The 18155-nt window shown below is 56.7% G+C and overlaps 1 protein-coding gene across 6 annotated transcripts in view; it reads right to left on the bottom strand.

Moving 5' to 3' along the window:
- The window catches only part of GTF2IRD1 (GTF2I repeat domain containing 1), a 113645-nt gene that overhangs the window by 19061 nt on the left and 76429 nt on the right, over positions 1-18155 (bottom strand). For all 6 annotated transcript variants that reach the window (XM_082644191.1, XM_082644188.1, XM_082644189.1 and 3 more), the window contains 3 exons: positions 17585-17668; positions 13178-13361; positions 12556-12584 (listed from right to left, as the gene is read on the bottom strand). In XM_082644191.1, the coding sequence (XP_082500317.1) occupies positions 12556-12584; positions 13178-13361; positions 17585-17668 (297 nt within the window). The remainder of the gene's footprint in view (positions 1-12555; positions 12585-13177; positions 13362-17584; positions 17669-18155) is intronic.

The raw sequence follows: 18155 nt of genomic DNA, 5'->3' as shown, positions 1-18155 counted from the left end.
TGACCACCTGGCAGTACAGCCTCGTTCTGTTGTGGCTGGGAGGACAGGGCAGGAGTGTCCGACTCAGTTGCTGCACACGGGGAGGGAAGAGATCTTCCTCTGCTCCATCTATGCTGCTGTTTCTTCTCACTCTCTCTGCATCTGCAACCCCTAAACCCATGTTTCCGCCTGCTTCCTTGAGCACCTTTGATTCTGCACATCCCGGGCCGGCTTCTCCAGGTCCCCTCAAACCTGTCCCTCCTCCCTTCTCGTGGGTCCCTGGCTCCAACCTCCCACACAGTCACTTAGGAGAGAAACCTCGGCTGAGTAGTGGCTCCCAAAGCTGTCCACGCCCTAAGCCCGGGAGCCTGTGACTATGTTTCTTTACATGGCAGAAGGGACTTTGATGGTGTGTTTAAATTAAGGATCTTGGGGCTTCCCTGGTGGCGCAGTGGTTGAGAGTCCGCCTGCCAATGCAGGCGACACGGGTTCGTGCCCCGGTCCGGGAGGATCCCACATGCCACGGAGCCGCTGGGCCCACGAGCCATGGCCGCTGAGCCTGCGCGTCCGGAGCCTGTGCTCCGCAACGGGAGAGGCCACAACAGTGAGAGGCCTGCGTACCGCAAAAAATAAATAAATAAATAAATAAATTAATTAATTAAGGATCTTGAGGTGGCTAGATTATCCTGGGTTGAGTGGACCCTAAATGTAATCACAAGGGTCCTTGTAAGGAGGCAAGGTCAAAAGCAGAGGGAGAGGGGACAACAGAGGTTGGACGGATGCACTTTGAAGATACAGGAGGGGCTGCAAGCCAAGGAACGCAGGCGGCCTCTAGAACATGGAAAAGACAAGGAAACAGATTCTCCCTCGGAGCCTTGGGAAGGAACCCACTCTGCGGACACCGTGACTAGCCCTGTGAGACTCATTTCGGACTTCTTAGCTCTACAACTGTAAGGAGATAAACCTGTGTTGCTTTCAGCCACCGAGTGGGTAATTTGTTACAGCAGCCAACGAAACCCCTCTGTGCCCCCTTGTCTCCATCCAAAAATCCAGGTGGGTCTTCTCACCTGCCCACCCCGAATTCATCCTCTGCTTTGCAAGCCACTCAGATTTTTCTAAACAGTCTATCCGACCATGTCCTTCCTTCGCTTTAAACTCACTGAGGGCTCTCTGTTGTCTGTGGGGCAAATCCATCCTCCTTTCCCCGGTGAAGGAGATCCTCTGCTGGTACCAGAGAAGTTGTTTTCACCCAGCCCTGCCACTCTCCAGGTCCCCACCCAAGAGGGCATGCAGAACCTGCTGTTTCATGGAACAGACAGTGGAAACCCGGGGCTCCCCTACTTCGTGCAGCGGAGGGGAAAGCTTCTCCCGCTTGCCTTGGGTGGCATTTATAATCCTGCACAGTGGGCCTGGGGCCTGCTGAGAAGCCATCGTTGCTCAAGGCCTGACCCCTGACATCCCTGCAAGATGCTCAGCCGCGTCTCTGGGCTGTGGGAGCCTCACGGCCACAAGGGGAGAAGGGCTTCCCCCAGGGAGAATGGGGTTTTTCCACTCAGCCCCAGGATACCACCCACTCCTGGCCCCTCCCGGTTTTTTCCTTACCCACAAAGGCTGAAGGCACCAGGGCCCTGGCCTCTGACTCCGCTCACTCCCGATGATCTCACTCTGTCAGGGCTTTAAATACCAGCAAAATGCTTGTGATTCCCCAAATTATACCTCAAGCCTGGACCACTCCCTGGACACGCCCCCCACCCTCACTCTACATGGAACAGCGCCTGGATAATACCCCACACTTAACACGCCACAAACATGCCTGAGACTCCCCCCCCACCCCCCGGCCAGCTCTTCCTGCATCTTCCTCGTCTCAGCTACCTACCCGCACCTCCATCCTTCCAGAAGCTCAGCCCAAATCCCTGAGGTCAAACTCAACTCTCTCACAGCCCACATCAGCAAATTGTCGGCTTCAGTTACAAACTGCCCAGAGTCAAGGACTTACCACCACTGCTGTCACTACTGGGCCTCACCTGCTTTGCCAGGACCAACTCCCTACATCGTCCCCTGCTGCTACCCTGTGTGTCCTCACCCAGCAGCCAGAAGGATCCTGTTAGATCCTAAACTGGATTCTGTCTCTCCTCTGCTCAGAAGCCTGCCCTGGCTCCCAACTCACTTGGAACAAGGGTCAGCATCCTGATCCATCGTCCACAATCGGCCTTCTCTCCCATTTCCATCTCATCTCCTACCTGGTCCTCCACCCAACCTGGCCTCCCACCCTGGCAGGGGACCTCAGGGCCTTTGCAAGGCTCTTCTCTATGCCCTCCTGGCTCACTACTGCCGCCTTCAGGCCTCTGCTCACCAGCCTTCCCTGGCCACCCCACATCTAGCGTTGTGACTTCTCAGCACTCACACCTGGTACACTTTACCCTTGGCACATGGTCTGTTCTCTGCATCCATACCAGAACGTAAGTTCCACGAGGCAAGGTTCTCTTTAATTGGTGTTGATCAAAAGCTACTTACACCCGGCCCAGTGCCCGGCCCAGAAGACACCTCGGAACCGTTCACAGACTAAGTACCTGGTCCTGAGCTCCCAAACCTGCAGGGGTCCCTCCGCAGGCTGTGCTGTGCTGTCCCCATCCCCACCTCCCACCATGAGGTCTCTTTTGCCACCAGACCCTCCCCCACCCCACCCCACCCCACCCAGCCCAGGAGGTTGGAAAGATCCGATCCACCCAGTAAGCCACGTGCGATCCACCCAGTAAGCCACGTGCGCTGAGCCATCCTTCGTGCCCCACCCCCCAGGCCTCCACTTGCGTGGCTCAAAGACGCATTTATCAGCCAGCGAGAGAGCTTCTGTTCTGCACGCAGTGCCTGGTGACCCTGAGAGCTGATCTCATTCCAGCCTAAATAAAGGCGTTAGTTGTTCCTGTCGGCTTGGGTGGTCCCAGCTGGGGAACTAGTTTCGGTGAGGTTTTCTGGAATGTTGCAGAAGAGCCTGAAGCCCCCCATTGCTCGCTCCTGGGGCCTGAGAAGCCCCCTGTCTAACAGCCGCTGGGAACCTTGAGGTACCCTTCCCCCACCTGGCAGAGCTGAGGGAGGGCAGGGCTGGGACCACTGACCAGCCCAGGGGCAGACTGGGGCGGCCACGACCCATATGGAAAGGGCGGGGCCTCCCCTCCTGCAGGAAAGGAGGCAGCCAGCCAATTCCGGGCCTGGCAGCCGGGTGTCTGCCCACAGAGGCCTCCAGGCCCCACCCAGCAGATGCCAGCTCTTCCCGGGAAGGCAGAAGTGAGATCATTACTGGAGCCTAATTAACAAAGAAAAGCAGAGATAATGAAGTGGAGAAACATGTGGCTGGCACTGGAACTGTGACATCTTTAGAAACTTGAGAAAGGAGGGTTTTATTTTGAGCTCTTACGAGTTGGAAGGGTGGAGGGGGGTGGCGTAGGGAAGAGAGGGAGGCAGGAGTGTGTGACAAGGGTCGCAGGGTGGACCATGAGAGCTGTCCCTGCTCCATGTGACCTCGAGGCCCAGAGATAGCAAGTTAACTTATCCAGGGTCACAGACAGTAAGTTAACTCATCCAAGGTCACGCAGCTCCCGAGGGCCCAGCAGGCGACTTGTTCCTGCTCCTATTCAGTCCCTCCCCCCACCCCCAAATGCCCTCTGTTGAGGTCAATCCCAGGCCTAGCTCAGGTTCCCTTCTCCGGGAAGCCCACTCCTCCCAGCACCTGATGAGTGACAGGAGGCCCCGCACAGACCTAGCAGAGGCCCCAATGGGGACAATGACAAGAGGTGCCATTTGGGGCTGGAGCCGTTCCCTCCTTGTACCCTCCCCGCAAATGAGATCACAGCCCTCCCCTCCGCAGACCCTTCACCCACAGCTGAGCTTCTCAAACTGGGCCTCAGGCAACGCTGGGGGTGGGAAGTAGGTCAAGTGGGAAGATCTATTTTCTCAGCAGAATGTAACATGACAGTTCCTTGAATGAAAACGCAAGTGGAGACTCTCTGAAACGGGGGCTTCCTAGGTAAAGCTGGGGCCCGGCAGAGCTTCGGCCCTGTCCCGCAGGGGTGCTCGGGCTCCGGCCTCGGGGACGTCAGCGGAAGAGCTTGCCAAGGCCGGGTCTGCAGGGTCCAGTCCACGCTGCAAAGCCAGGCCTTCCAGGCCCTCCACGCTCCGGCCTGGCCGGCCTCTCCGCCTTACCCCTCCCGCGCACGACGGGCCATTTATTCCTCCTTTCCTTGCCCTGCTGGGGCACCCCGGGGCAGCCCCAGTGTAACTCTTCCCACTTTGCAAAGAGGGAAAGCGAGGCCCAGGCAAGCAAACCGGACTTGCTGCTGGAGTCACACAGGAAGTCGGCAGCTCTGCTCTGTCTGTGGGGCCCGGAGCCCCTTTTCCGGGGGTGGGCGGGCTTGCTGCTCACCAGGGAGTTCCCCCAAGCTGGCAGGGAGGACTGAGCTGCTGGGGTCCAAAGAACCAAACCAAAAGGAGAGGAAGCTGGAAGCCTGTGTTTGGCCAGAAGGGAGCCGGCGCAGGGCAGCTGTGGGGAAGCCTGGAGCCGGCAGCTGAGGGAAGTGAGTCGGTGGGTGGGAGACCCCTCTGTCTGCGCCCTCCCTAGTTCCAAAGGGCTGGGGCTCCGGGCAGACAGGCACAGGATGCACAAACCAAAGGTAGCTGCAGCGGGCAAAGCCCCTCCCACCTCTCCTGCAGTGCCTCCAGGTGAGTGGCTGCTTGGATGCCTCCAGTGATGGGGAACTTACTACCTAACAAGGCTTTTTTTTTTTTTTTAAAGTCACTGCTATTCGAGAACCTTTCGAGAATGTTCATTTCCTTGATCTCTCTGGTGTTGCCTAGGACTCTGCTCTCATGGGAGGTTTGCAAACAGCTGCCTGACTCAGCGCTTCTTACCCGCAAATCCCTCCACCTCCTTTCCTGGGGCTCCACCTCCTCCGTTCCTTCACAGGCTCCTCTCCCTCAAGGTCTCTTGGAGGTCGGTGTGCTCCCGGCTCTGCCCTGGGCCCTCTCTGCTGGCTCCACGCTCACCCAGGCCAGCCCCAGTGCCACCCTGCAGGCTCTCAGCACCACGACTGCTCTGGATGTCCCACAGGCCTGCAGACCCCGCCTTGGGGATGGACACCACCATCACCCTTCTGGAACCTTCTACCCTCTCTCCCTCCTCATGCCCCACTGCCACCTCTAGATCCTAACCCCACCCATCTCTGGGTCCCACAGCCCGTGCTGCTCCAGTTTTGCCTTCTCCCATCCACCTTGGTAGCTGGAAGTGTGGTTACCATGGTAATCGTAAGACAATACAAATCCAACCCTATCATTTCCTCGACTGAAAAAGCCTCCAATGCCACCAGAGAAAGCTTGAGTCCCCAGCGTTTAGGTCAAGGCCGTGCATGATTCGGCCTTATTCTTTTTCTGCGATCTTCCCCCATGCCCAACCAGCCCAGGCTCCAGAACGGCACAGCCCTGGGTATGACTTCAGCCCTGTTTACCTATGTGACTGCTTCTTTCAGCCTCAGTGTGCTCAGCTGCAAAATGGGAATGAAAACAGCATCTACCTCGCAGGCTTGCTGTGAAGACCCCAAGAGGCTCTGGGGGAAAGGCCTGGGGCGTGGCACGCCATGGGAATTCAGCGAGGGTTGGACATGGACGGTCATTTCAGGGCTCCCCACCTCTGCAAGTGCTGCCTCTAAGCCTGGAATCCCCCCATCCCCAGGGAGGAATGTCAGCTCCCCGGGAAGCTCTCCCAGACCCCCAGATGCACGTGGCCTGCCTGCGGGGAGCTGATTCTCCTGGGGAAGGGGGAGGACTGGTCTTTGCCTGCGGGTGGCACTGAACTTGCACGGGGCTCAGGATACCCACACCGCTGCCATCCGTCCTGTTTCCTGGGGATCAACGTGCGGGCAGACACGCCTTCCAAGCCCCTGGCCCTCCCTGTCTCGACCTCCTCTCCTCTTTCCAGTCACGTCTCAACCCCGTGGTCATCAACATTGGTGGCCCCTCCACGGTGTCCAGGCCATACTTCCTTCTGAGACTGTCCCTTCCCATCTTTCCAGCCCTCCCTCTAGGACCCTAACTCCAACAATCTTCCCTCCGCCCCAGTCACCCTGCCCCTGTCCCCCTGTGTGCAGAGGGGTTCTGGCAGCGCTCTCAGCACCGCCTTCCCCACCTCCTGTTCTCAGGGGGACGTCCCTCCTCTGCCCACTCTCCCCACCCTCTCTGCTGCCGTATCATCCATTTCTCTAAAATCACACTGTCACTATTCAACCTCTAAAACCCTCTTCTCATCGCATTTCACCCTGCAGCTCCCACCCCACCGCTCCTCTGTCCCTAAAGGGCCATCATCCGCAGCTGATGAGTTCATTTCTTTTCTCTTGTTCTCCCCTGAGCCCACGATTCCACTCAGGTCCTCTCCCCTCCCTGAAACTGCTCTTTTTTTTTTCTTTAATAAATGTATTTATTTTATTTATTTATTTTGGGCTGTGTTGGGTCTTCATTGCTGTGCGCGGGCTTTCTCTAGTTGCGACGAGGGGGCTACTCTTCGTTGCGATGCACGGGCTTATTGCTGTGGCTTCTCTTGTTGCGGAGCACGGGCTCTAGATGCGCAGGCTTCAGTAGTTGTGGCACACGGGCTCTAGAGTGCAGGCTCAGTAGTCGTGGCGCATGGGCTTAGTTGCTCTGCGGCATGTGGGATCTTCCCGAACCAGGGCTTGAACCCGTGTCCCCTGAATTGGCAGGTAGATTCTTAACCACTGCGCCACCAGGGAAGTCCACAAAACTGCTCTTGACTGTGCCATCCTTGGACCTCTGGGCTGCTCCATCCCACAGTCCCATCTCAGGTCTGAACCTGACCTTGCGGCAGCACTGGGCCCAGGTGATCACTCTCCTTCTTCAACAGTTTCTCACTCAGTTTCCAGGACATCACACCCTCTGGGGGTTCACTTGTCTCTCCTCAGCTCTAAATGCTGGAGGGCCCCAGGGTTCATCCTTGGACCCTTGAGTCCCCAGTCCCCCCATGGATAGTCCCCTGACTATCCATGCTGAACCCCACTGTGATCCAATTTCATGACTAAAATGCATGAAGTACAGAATGGCTCCCGACTGCATGTCTCCAGGGGGACTCTCTCTGTAGTCAAATGCTCTATCCCTAAGCTATACCCCTCAGTGGGGATCTCTCTGATTTGTAGATCCAACTGCCTTCCTAACCTGTCCACTTGGGTGTCATATTTGCCCACCACTCGGATCCTCACCTCCCTTTCCCTCTCCAGCTGCTTGGGACAAAATCTTGATGCTATCCTGTTTTGTTTTGGGTTTTTTTGTTGCCACACCATGTGGCTTGCGGGATCTTACTTCCCCGACCAGGGATCAAACCCGTGTCCCTTGCAGTGGAAGCATGCAGTCCTAACCACTGGGCCACCAGGGAAGTTCCTTGATGCCATCCTTGATCTCTCTCTTTCCCCCTCCCCACATTCACTCTCAGCAATCCTGTTGGCCCTACTTTCAAAATATGTCCAGGGCCCCAGGGCCTTTGCACTGACAACTCTTCTCCCTGGATGTCTCGACCTAGATTTCTTTTTTTTTAAACATTTATTTATTTAGTTAATTTATTTCTGGCTGCACTGGGTCCTAGTTGCAACACGCAGGATCTTCATTGAGGCACAAGGGATCTTTCGTTGCGGCACGGGCTCTTCGTTGTGGTGCGCGGGCTTCTCTCTAGTTGTGGCGTGTGGGTTTTCTCTTCTCTAGTTGTGGCGTGTGGGCTCCAGGGCACGTGGGCTCTGTAGTTTGTGGCACGGGGGCTCTAGTTGAGGTGCGCGAGCTCAGTAGTTGTGGCACGCAGGCTTTGCCCCACGGCATGTGGGATCTTAGTTCCCTGATCATCGACCTAGATTTCTACATGGCTTATACCCTGTCTTCATTCAGGCCTTAACTTCTGGTGGCCTCTCTAAAATTGTGCTCTTGACAGTCCTATCTTTTGTGTGTGTCTCCATGGCACTTGTCACTATTGAATATGATACGATTTGTTCTTATTTACCTGTCTCCCCTATTAGAATATAAACACCACGGGAGGTAGAGATTTTTTTTCTATTTTGTATTCCCAGATCTTGCTTGGCGTACAACAGGCATTCAATAATCTTTTTATTGTTGTGCAAATAAATGAACTCAAAGGATTATGAGCCTTAAGGGATAGACAGGCAGGACTAATGTTATAGATGCTGATAGCCAGAAGGGGGCAGCAAAGACCTACCCAGTGTGGATGAAAGGTCGGGGGTGGGGAAAGCCTGGGCACATGCTGTGTGACCTCCAGCGAGTTCCTTAACCTCTCTGAGCCTGTTTCTTCCTGTAGGACTGGTTATTGGGGGAGATCAAATGTGCTGGTATGGGAAGGCTTGGTAATCAGCAAATCATCAGCCTGATGTGGATGTTAGGTATCCACGGTGTGCCCTAATGTCCATTCTTGGGGGACAGGGCTGTTATATAACTATGATGCACCCTGATGACAGATCATTGTAAAGTGTCTTAAAGACATGGGAAAATGCTTATGTTTAAGCGTGTGTGTATGTAAATTTACGGAAAGGACGAGATATACAATTAATAAGCTTGGGGAAAAATCTGGAAGAAAGGTATCATCGTAAAAATAAACAGCCATCTGGGCAGTGAGATCTCTATATTTTCCAGATTTCCACCATGGGTATGTATTCGTGTTTCCCGGCCTACTAGAATGTTCTACAGCTGTTGCTACACCAGCTACCTGGGCAGAGGGCCTCTCCTTCCTTAGTCACCACTGATCTTTCCCAACGTATCATGAACAGCCCCCTTTGCTGTCCTGGGTTTACACAGCCTCGGGCCCCTCTGGGTCTGGGGAGAGACCCACCTTGACTTGGTGCTGCTGAGGGCAGAGACTGTTCCCAGCCACCTGCCTCTCTGGCCCCTGGCCCAGTGTCCCTAATTTAACTCAGTGCTGCTGCAGGCAGGTGGGTGAGGTGGGGAGCAGCCTGGCCAGGTGGCAAGGAGCTTCCAGTGGTGTGCACCTCGCCCAGGCCTCACTCACTCAGGCCCCTGGGATTGAGCCTGGTTTAGTCAGACACCCGCTCTGTGCCCTCACTTAGGCTGTGCCCTGTGTTAGAACCACACAGCCTTCTGCTCAACTCCAAGGCCCAGCTTAATGTCACCTCCTCCAGGAAGCCTTCCCGACCCCCAGGAATAACAGTAACAACTGCCAACCCCATTGGCTGAGCCCTTCCTATCACAGCTGGCCCAGGGTTGAGGGCTTCACAAACATCTCTCTCGAGCATCAGCAGGGGGAAAACCATCCTCCATGGCTCACCCACCAATGCCCACCCTTCATTCATTCAGATCACCTGGGGAGGCAGATATGACCATCTCCATCTCACCGATGAGGAAGTGGAGGCTCGGAGATGTGAAATAATGAGCCCCGAGTCACAGGGTTAGTAAGAGCCGTCTGGGGTTTCAACCTGGGTGTGTCTGAGCACCAGCCTGTGCTCTCCCACGGCCCCCACATCACCTCGGCCCCCAATCCTAAAGCACATCATCTGCCACCCCTCCACGCGCACAGGTACAGCCTACCTTTCTCCAGGCTACAGCACCTGCCAATGTTCCGCCTTCCCCAGAGACCTGACCTCCTGCTCCAATTCACCTCGGAACCCCAGGAGCTAGCCCGCATCAGGCTTCAGCGACTGTCTAATGGACAGTTTGGGAACAGCCCTTTCTGGGACAGGAACAGCACCCAGCGACCTCTGGTGAACCCTCGGAGGCCCCTGTGAGTCTGGACACCTTCCCAGCCCAGCGTGACAAATGGCGTTAGGAAGCACACAGCTGGCCTGCCAGCCCATCTGCCCCGGTCCCTCCAGGCTGACACCCGGCCCAGAGCGCCAATGCCTGGAAAGGCGCTGGCAGTTCCATCCCTGAGGCCTGGGGCCAGGGCCAGGTGCCCATCTCTTCTTCTAGGCAGCCTGCCACCCTCTCTCCCATACCACGTGGGCAGAGTAAGCATTTCCAAGGGCCCTCTCTGCACACAGGGGGGCCACAGGGAAGGCCGATGGGTGGGTGGACTGGCACAGAAAAATGGGGGGCGGATGGCCACCCTGGGGTCATGGCTGAGATTTAAGAAGCTGTTCGAACAGGAAGATGAGCTGTCGAGCCCCCCTTGCTGGAGGGCGAGCCGTGGTCAGTGGAAGAGGTCACCCCCCCAGAAGGGGGCGATGGCTGCTGGCTGCCTCTCTGCCCCCCAGTGTTTCTCCCCAAAGCCTGACACTCCGCTATTTGGTGGCTGCTCTGAATTACATGCCGCCCGCCTGGCATCAGTGGGCCTCCCTGACGGAGCAGGGAGCCAGGTGTGGAACCAACACTTCCTCCACTACAGGTTGGGCGTCCCAGGCAAGTCACTGAAGTTCCCTTGGCTTCAGTTTCTTCAGCCGTAAAAAGGGGACAAAAAAAGGTGATACGCAAAGCGCTGAACTCACAGCCCAGCATACGATCACGTGTATTTCTTGCTTTTCAAACTCGTTAAAATATGTGCATACCCCTGGAGCAGCTATATTTTCAGGCCTCCATGGGGCCCTTCCTTCTGGGTAGGAGGGGCTGGGGATCACAGGGTGCGCAGGGGGAGGCCGGCGGACTGCCTCGCTGTGTTTCTCCTCTCCATCAGCAGAGGGAGGCCCGGCCATCCTTCCTGCTGCCGCTCATGGGAAGAGGACGGACACTGCCCGGCTCTGACACCAACCTGGGCAGAAAGTGAAGTCGGGACGGGCAGTGGCTTGAAGCTGACTCAGTGGCATAGGGCTGACAGGGTCACGGGGCCCCTGCTGTGGGGCAGGCGAGCGGACCACAGGCTGCCCACCACAGTCCTGGAGCAAGGCAGGTCCACAGAGGGCTGAGTGACCTGTCACAGAGCAGGGATGGACCAGGGGCCCCAGGTGGCACCAGGGGACGTTTCCTGCCCCCCATGGCCAATGAGAAGAGGGTCCCTGGGCCTGTGATGTTCTCACGAGCACCTGAGCCCTCGTACCCCTGTTCTGTCCTGCAGCCCCCAGAAGCACAAGCCTACCTGTCCACGGGGGCGAAGTGCTCCAGATCACGGGCCTAGAGGCCGGCCAGGCCACTTGCTAGCCGTGTGACGTGGGCACATTGCTGAAACGCGAGCCTCAGTTTCCCCCTGAAGGTCAGGCTTTGGCGCCAACCTCACAGGTGTGAGGAGTAAACGAGATGCCTCCTCTGTCTGTAACCACGGTACCCAGACCACTGCCCAGCCCTAGGAGGAAGGACCTCCAGAAACATGTGTAAAATGGACCCACGTGAAGCGGTCAGCACAGGGTCTGACACCCAGTCATCTCTTGGCAAGGTTTCCGCCGGGGCCACCACTGCTGCGCTTTGCTGCTCTCATCTTCACCATCTCTACCTTACTAACATCATCCCACGGCTTTCACACCTCCGAGAGTTCTGGAAACACACTTTGGGCGTAGGCCTTGGACCCCTGCTGCTTCCCCAGCTGACTGCCTGCCTCTCCCTCCCTCTCCTCTCGGCCCTCCAAGTCCTGCTCTCCCCCGAGGCCCCACGAGAGCCTTCCTCTCCAGGAAACCCTCCCAAGCACCCCTTCCTCTGTTCCTCCTCCTTGGGGTCCCTGCAGCCCGACAGCACCTGCCACACTGCTACCCCCCTCAGTGAGTCTGGCCCCCCTCCAGGTCGCCCCTTCCCCAGAAGCCCACCGAGCCAGGCCTGGGCGCAGGGAGTGAACAGCTATAGGTGGCAGGGTCAGTGCGCACAGAGGTGGGTGAGGAGTGAAGTGGGTAAGACCGCGACTGTGAAATTGGATTCCTGTCCTGCAGGCTTTCTCTGTTCCCAGCGCAGCCTCCCCAAGGGCCCAGGGCTGCCAGTGACCCCGCGCGGGAGGAGGGCAGAGGCGGCAGAGCTCGTCTCCACGCGCAGGCTCTGGGGTCTGCGTATGCAGCTGCCTCCTTGACGGCCCGGCCAGCCGTGAGTGCTGACCAGGTGGTCATGTCACCCCCCGCAGGGACAGCCCCTGCTCATTCAGGGTTTGGGAGGGCCAGGACATAGCCTGGGGGATGGTGTGTGTGGGGGGTGGGTGGATGCCTTGAAATGGGGCCAGGAGAGGCATTTTAGGAAGCAGGTAAGCACTCACCCACATCCCACCGCCAAGCTCGCAGGTTCCCCTGCAGACACCCCTCCCTCTGAGGTTAGGAACCCACCCCATCAACCTCATCTGCTCACCAAGGCCCCTGCATTAGGGGAAGTGGGGGGCACTGACCCGGCCAGGCCCCTCCCTCCTGAACACCCATCCCAGGCTTAGAAGTCACCAGTGCCACCCCACCACCCCTTTCTCTGTCCCAGGAACCGGGGCCAGGTTCCAGCTTGGCCCCTTCCTCCTCCCTGCTGGGGCCAGAGCCCAGGGAGGCGGGACAACAGAAGGGTGGGGGCTCCCACTCCAGGGCCCTGGAACCGGTGCGCCACGGTGAGCTCCACTCTGGCCTCTGGCCCCCAGCACCATGGCCCACCCCTGTGCCAAGTGGCCCCCCCATAGCCAGCGCCTCTTACCAGGCTTTGGGATGAGTCCTTGAAAAGGCCTGGAAGAGAAACAGAGATGGGGGTGTCAGGGGAGGGCCTGGGAGCTTGTGAGGAATGCGTGGGACCCACCCCAGACCTGCTGAAGCAGAATCTGCATTTTTAACAAGATGCCCGGTGCTTCGTGTGCACGGGACCCTGGGGACCCTGGGACGATCCGGCAGGGCGGCTGTGCACCAGGCCAAGCAGGGTCTCCTGCTGGCTCTGCCCCGCTGGCTCCACCCAGCTAGCTCTGTGGCCTGGGGCAAATCACTAGTCTCGGTTTCCTCTGCTCTGACACGGGCCAAACGCCTCTTCCAGGGGATGAGGAAGGAATGCAGTGAGCAGGTGCCGCAGCAGGTAGATGGGGCCCATGAAGGCTGCCCCCGCTATGGCGGCTGGGGGGCAGGGGAGCTAGTCTCACCTCTGTGGGGCTCCCTGCACCCTGGCTGGCCTGCAGTCCCCCTTCCTCCAACCCCCAGGGCCCAGGGTGGTGCTGGAAGAGCTGCCTTGTCCATGGAGGGCAGGTCCACCCGAAGGAAAGGCCAAGGGACTGTGGTGTGAGCCCCCTCCCGTGGTAGCCTCGCCTCCTCTCTGTCTCCCTTCCCCTGAGTACCTGGTGACGGTGAACTTGATCTTGTCAGCCACCGCAAGGATCCTCTCCAGGTTCTGGGAGCCAAAGGTGCAGGGCTTTCGGAAAGGGATCCCGGGGGGCAGCCCCTCGATGATCACCGAGCCGGGGTTACTCTTGATCCTCTTGTAGGGGACCTGGACTGGGTACTTGATGCCCAAGGCTTCCCCTGCGGACGAGAGGGACGGAGGAGGTGTCGTCAGGAGCCAGAGGCGGGGCTGGTGGGTTGTTGGCAGCCAGGGGGTGCTCCATGCACGAGTGTGATACACCCCGTGCACAGGGGGGTACAGTGGGGGGCTGTCGTGTAGCACTGCAGAAAGGCACAGTCAGTGAGGGACTGGGAAGCAGGGGCCCTAAGGGGTCGGGGGTGTGGGCGTGTGCCCAGTGCAGGCTGAGGGGTGGCCAGGGGACGTGTGGCTATGGCTGCTGGGAGAGGGCAGGGGCTAACGTCAGAGGCCTCACAGCTTGAGAATCTGAAAGCCGTCTTCCCTACAATGGCCCTTCCCTACAACGCCTGACCCTCCATCAGCCCCGCCTCACCCTGGTTCAGGATCGGCCTGGCCTAAAAGGGCAGATCGCGTCTGGGAGCAGGGAGGCCAGCCAGGGTGCGGCTCAGACCTCAGGGCTCTCTTTCCACATCTGGGGCTCGGCCTCATTCCTGTCGCCAATCCCCTCTGCAGAGGGCTGTGGCATGTCCATCCCAGGGACAGTACTTTGTCTCACAGCCTGGGAGCGGCCCTGAGTCCACTGCTGATCCACTCTAGGCCAAGGCCTGCTGCCTGCTGTCAGGCTGATGTGAATGTCCATGGCTCTCTGACTTAGGTGGGGTGCACCATGGGAGCCCCCTCCTGGATGGAGGGCTGGACACTCCTCAGTGTCACAGGATGCCCCTTTACAAAGATGTGCTGCAGAAATCTCTGCACGCCTTTGCACTAGGAGAAGTAGCTGAACTTTTTCTGGGCAATAAACTAATTTTTATCTCGTGGACACTGGGAATGGTATAACTGGCCTCATTTCCCTTTTTGCTCTGGCTCCTAGGAAACTCAGAGCTTGATGCATGCCCTGCATCTAGCACGTACAGAATGGCTGAGTCTTCATGTCACCCCTGGCTTCGTGCCATTGCTTCAGCTTGTTTGTTTGGCTTTATTTAATTGAGATGTAATTCACATACCATAACATTTACCATCTTAAACAATCCAGTGGTTTTTAGCGTACTCAGGAGGTTGTGAAATCATCACCACTATCTAACTCCAGAGCGTTTTCATCACCCCAAAAAGAAACCCCATCCCCATTAGCAGTCACACCTCACTCCCTCCCTCTGTGCCCTGGCAACCAAACTAATCCACTTTCTGCTTCTATGGATTTCCAGCCTGTTTTAAATTCTTTATCCTGACTTTGCTGCAGACAGAAATGTACTTATACCCATAATCCATGAATGGGGACACTGCCATCTCTACTTCCTCACTCCTTGCCCCCAAAAGGGCTCTTCCTAAAATGATTGACGGCCTCTGTGTTGCCCAACGCAGAAGATATTTGCTCTCTTTTGGCAAAATCCAACACAGATGACCACTCTCCCCTCCTTGAAGCCCTGTCCTTGGTGTCCATGATGCCTCACTTTCTTGGTTTCCCCTTTCTGGCCACTCCTCCCCTTCCTGGACTTCACCTCTAAACACAGGGCTCCTTAGCTTTCTGCATGGGTCCTCTTTCTGCTCTCTTTGCACCCCTAGGGGTGTCTCCTCTGCGCCTATGGTCTAATTTTTGCAGCCCATCTGGACACCTCTCCTGAACAGCAGACTTGTCTCTCTGCCTGCCTGTGAGACATCTCCACTCACCCTTCAGACTCAACATATCCAAATGGAGCCCATCATCTCCCCTCTTCAAACTTCCCCGCTCAGTGAGGGCGCTGCCCCTTCTCCCTGGCTGGCAGTTTGGGTATCCACCTGTCTCTGGCAGCTCTGTGCTCCCCACTCCTCCCCCTTGTCATGGTGACAGGTCTGGGTAACCCAGGCCTAAGCCGATGAGCACGTGGCATTTCTCTGCCATGGGGATTGGGTAAAGACTGGACATGTGACTCAGTGGGGATCCATGAGAAACAGGGGAGGGCCCAGGGAACTCTGGGAAACTATCAGGCTTTCCTGAGAGAGCCTGTGGAAAAGCCAGCTCTCTCCCTGGATGGGATGTCTGGACCTGCCGTGGTCATTCTGCTAGCAAGCAGGAAGTCAGCCTGAGATGATTCTGACACAGTGGAAGGACACCAAGTTCATTCCCTGAGCTGCTGGATCCAGCTAATCCTGAAAGCCACCCTACTGCTGGATTTCCTGAGTTATGGCTAATTGTACTGTCCAAAGACAGCGGCACCAATCTTTCTCCCATCCCACATGCTCCTCTTATAGTGTAACATCGACACTCCCCATAGAGAAGGGGGTCTATATACCCTCCTCTTACACTTGGGTGGAACTTTGTAACTGCTTTGACCAATGCAGTATGGCAGAGGGGACACTGCACAACCTCTGAGGCTGGGTCATAAAAGGCAACGTGGCTTCTACCTGGCTCTCTCTCTCAGGACACTCAGGAGCCCTGACCAACAAGCAGGAAATCCAGCTACCATGGAGTTGCTATGCCAGAAAGCCCAAGTAGAGGGGTCACACAGAAACTGAGAAAGATGCTTGAGGGGCCCAGCTGTTCCAGCACCAGCTCTTTCCCCAGCCCAGGCGTCAGACATGTGAGTGAGGATGCCGTCCAGATGACCCTAGCTTCATCCGCCTTCTGCCTGCAACCCCAGGACAGACCGTGAGTGACAGCTGCCCAGCTCAGCTTGCTCCCAAAGTCCTGACACCCTCAGAGATAATACATGATCATGGCTATTTTAGGCAACCACGTTTTCGGGTGATCTGTTGTGAAGTCATAGTAACTGAATCATCAGCCAATTAACCCCCTTAACGGTTGAAGCCAGTTTGTTTTTGTTACTTGAGACCAAAAAGCACCTTAACAGATACAGCTTGTCTTCCTCGAGGCAGGACGCAGCTGGATGCCCCCACTCCTCCCGCTGCCCCCGTCAATCTGCGCCAGCGATTCTCCCTCTGAAGCACATCTCACTCCATCTGGTTTCCTGCAGCATCCCCGCCAGGGCCTGCCCAAGCCATCATCACTCTCGCCTCAATACCGCTCCAGCCTCTGGGCTGGACTCCCAGTGTCCACTCCCACCCTCCCACAGCCACTCACTTTCCTCACAGCAGCCAGGAAGACACTTTAAAAGTGCAAGGCTGCTCCATTTACTTCAATCCTCCCAAAATACAAACCCGATATCATGGTTCCCTCCAAGGCCCTGGACAACTGGATGTGTCTTCTGGCCAGCTCCGCAGGGCCCTCCTCTCCCCCAGTGCCTGCCCTTATGCTTTGGATTTTTTTTTTTTTTTTTTTCGGTACGTGGGCCTCTCACTGTTGTGGCCTCTCCCGTTGTGGAGCACAGGCTCCGGACGCGCAGGCTCAGCGGCCATGGCTCACAGGCCCAGCCGCTCCGCGGCATGTGGGATCTTCCCGGACCGGGGCACGAACCCGCGTCCCCTGCATCGGCAGGCGGACTCTCAACCACTGCGCCACCAGGGAAGCCCTATGCTTCGGATTTTGGCTCCTTCTTATATCTATCTATCTACCTACATATATATACATATGTATATGTGTGTGTATATATATATATATATATATATATATATATATGTTTTTTAAATTTTTTGGCTGCACCGTATGGTTTGTAGGATCTTAGTTCCCTGACCAGGGCCCACGGCAGTGAAAGCACCAAGTCCTAACCACTGGACCGCCAGGGAATTCCCTTGGTTCCTTCTTAAGACAAGCCTCAGGGCCTTTGCACATGCCATTACCTCAGCCAGAATGCCCTTCCTTCACACTCTGCTGATTACCCATCGTTCAGTTCTTTCTTCCAAGAGCCCTTCCCTGGCTTCCCATCTAAGGAAAGCTGTTTTCTCTTGAGCAGCCTGCTCTTTTCCTGCATATTCATGGGACAACGCCTCACTGTCACTGGATTCTGGGTAGAGCTGCTCAGTGTTGGTCTCATGTCACTGGTCTGCAGGGTCCCCCAAGGGCAGGGACTGCGTGGTTTTCTTGTTTGTTTTTGGCATGTGGGATCTTAGCTCCCCGACCAGGGGTTGAACCCACAGCCCCTGCAGTGGAAGCGCAGAGTCTTAACCACTGGACCACCAGAGAAGTCCCCATGAGACTGCGTGTTTTCTTCACTGCCTTTTCCCCAGTGCCTGGCACACAGTAAGTGCTCAAGACATATTTGTATGCAGGTGAGTGGTCTTCCCAGAGGAGACCACGGCCAGAACCGGGATGCTCCTGCCTCTCTTCCCTCCCGCCAGGGTGTCCCGGGCTCACCGTATTTCTTATTGAACAGATCCTGGACTTGTTCCCTCAGCGTGTTGGCAATGTCTATCCGTGAGAGTCTGGCATCATAATTTTCTGCAAAGTGAAAAACAATTACGGATTTGGGCTGTTAAATGAAAAGGCACTTGGTGACTTTAAAGGAATATGATTTCCTAACTATGGGGAACTCCTTCTCAGGCAATTATCAGCTCCGTGGAGTGGGCACCTTGGAGTCCTCCAGCACTAACTTCTTGACGGAGACGTGTGTTATTTCCGGAAGGACGCACACTCTCGCGACAACAGCAATGAGTCAGAAATTAACTGTTGACATTTGAAACCCACACCAATGAGCCAGCCCTGGAGGTGAGAGACGCCACGAAAGGGAGCAGCCTCCTGCGTCACCGGCGGGTGGAGTGGGGCCTCGCTCAGGGTCAGGCAGGAGGCAGGAGGCAGCGCAGGGACGTGAGCTCAGCTGACAGGACGGCCCCGCGGAGGCAGGGAGCCGGCCTGGCAGCTCCCAGCGGTCACTCACTCACCCAGAGGCTATCGCTTACGGAGCCCGCGTGCCAGCACCTGCCATGAG

This window comes from Mesoplodon mirus (genome assembly GCF_964341445.2).
Source record: "Mesoplodon mirus genome assembly, chromosome: 15".
In the NCBI taxonomy this organism is placed as follows: Eukaryota; Metazoa; Chordata; class Mammalia; order Artiodactyla; family Ziphiidae; genus Mesoplodon; species Mesoplodon mirus.
The sequence above is the reverse complement of the archived record's forward strand: the minus strand, read 5'-3'. Positions and strand labels throughout refer to the sequence as shown.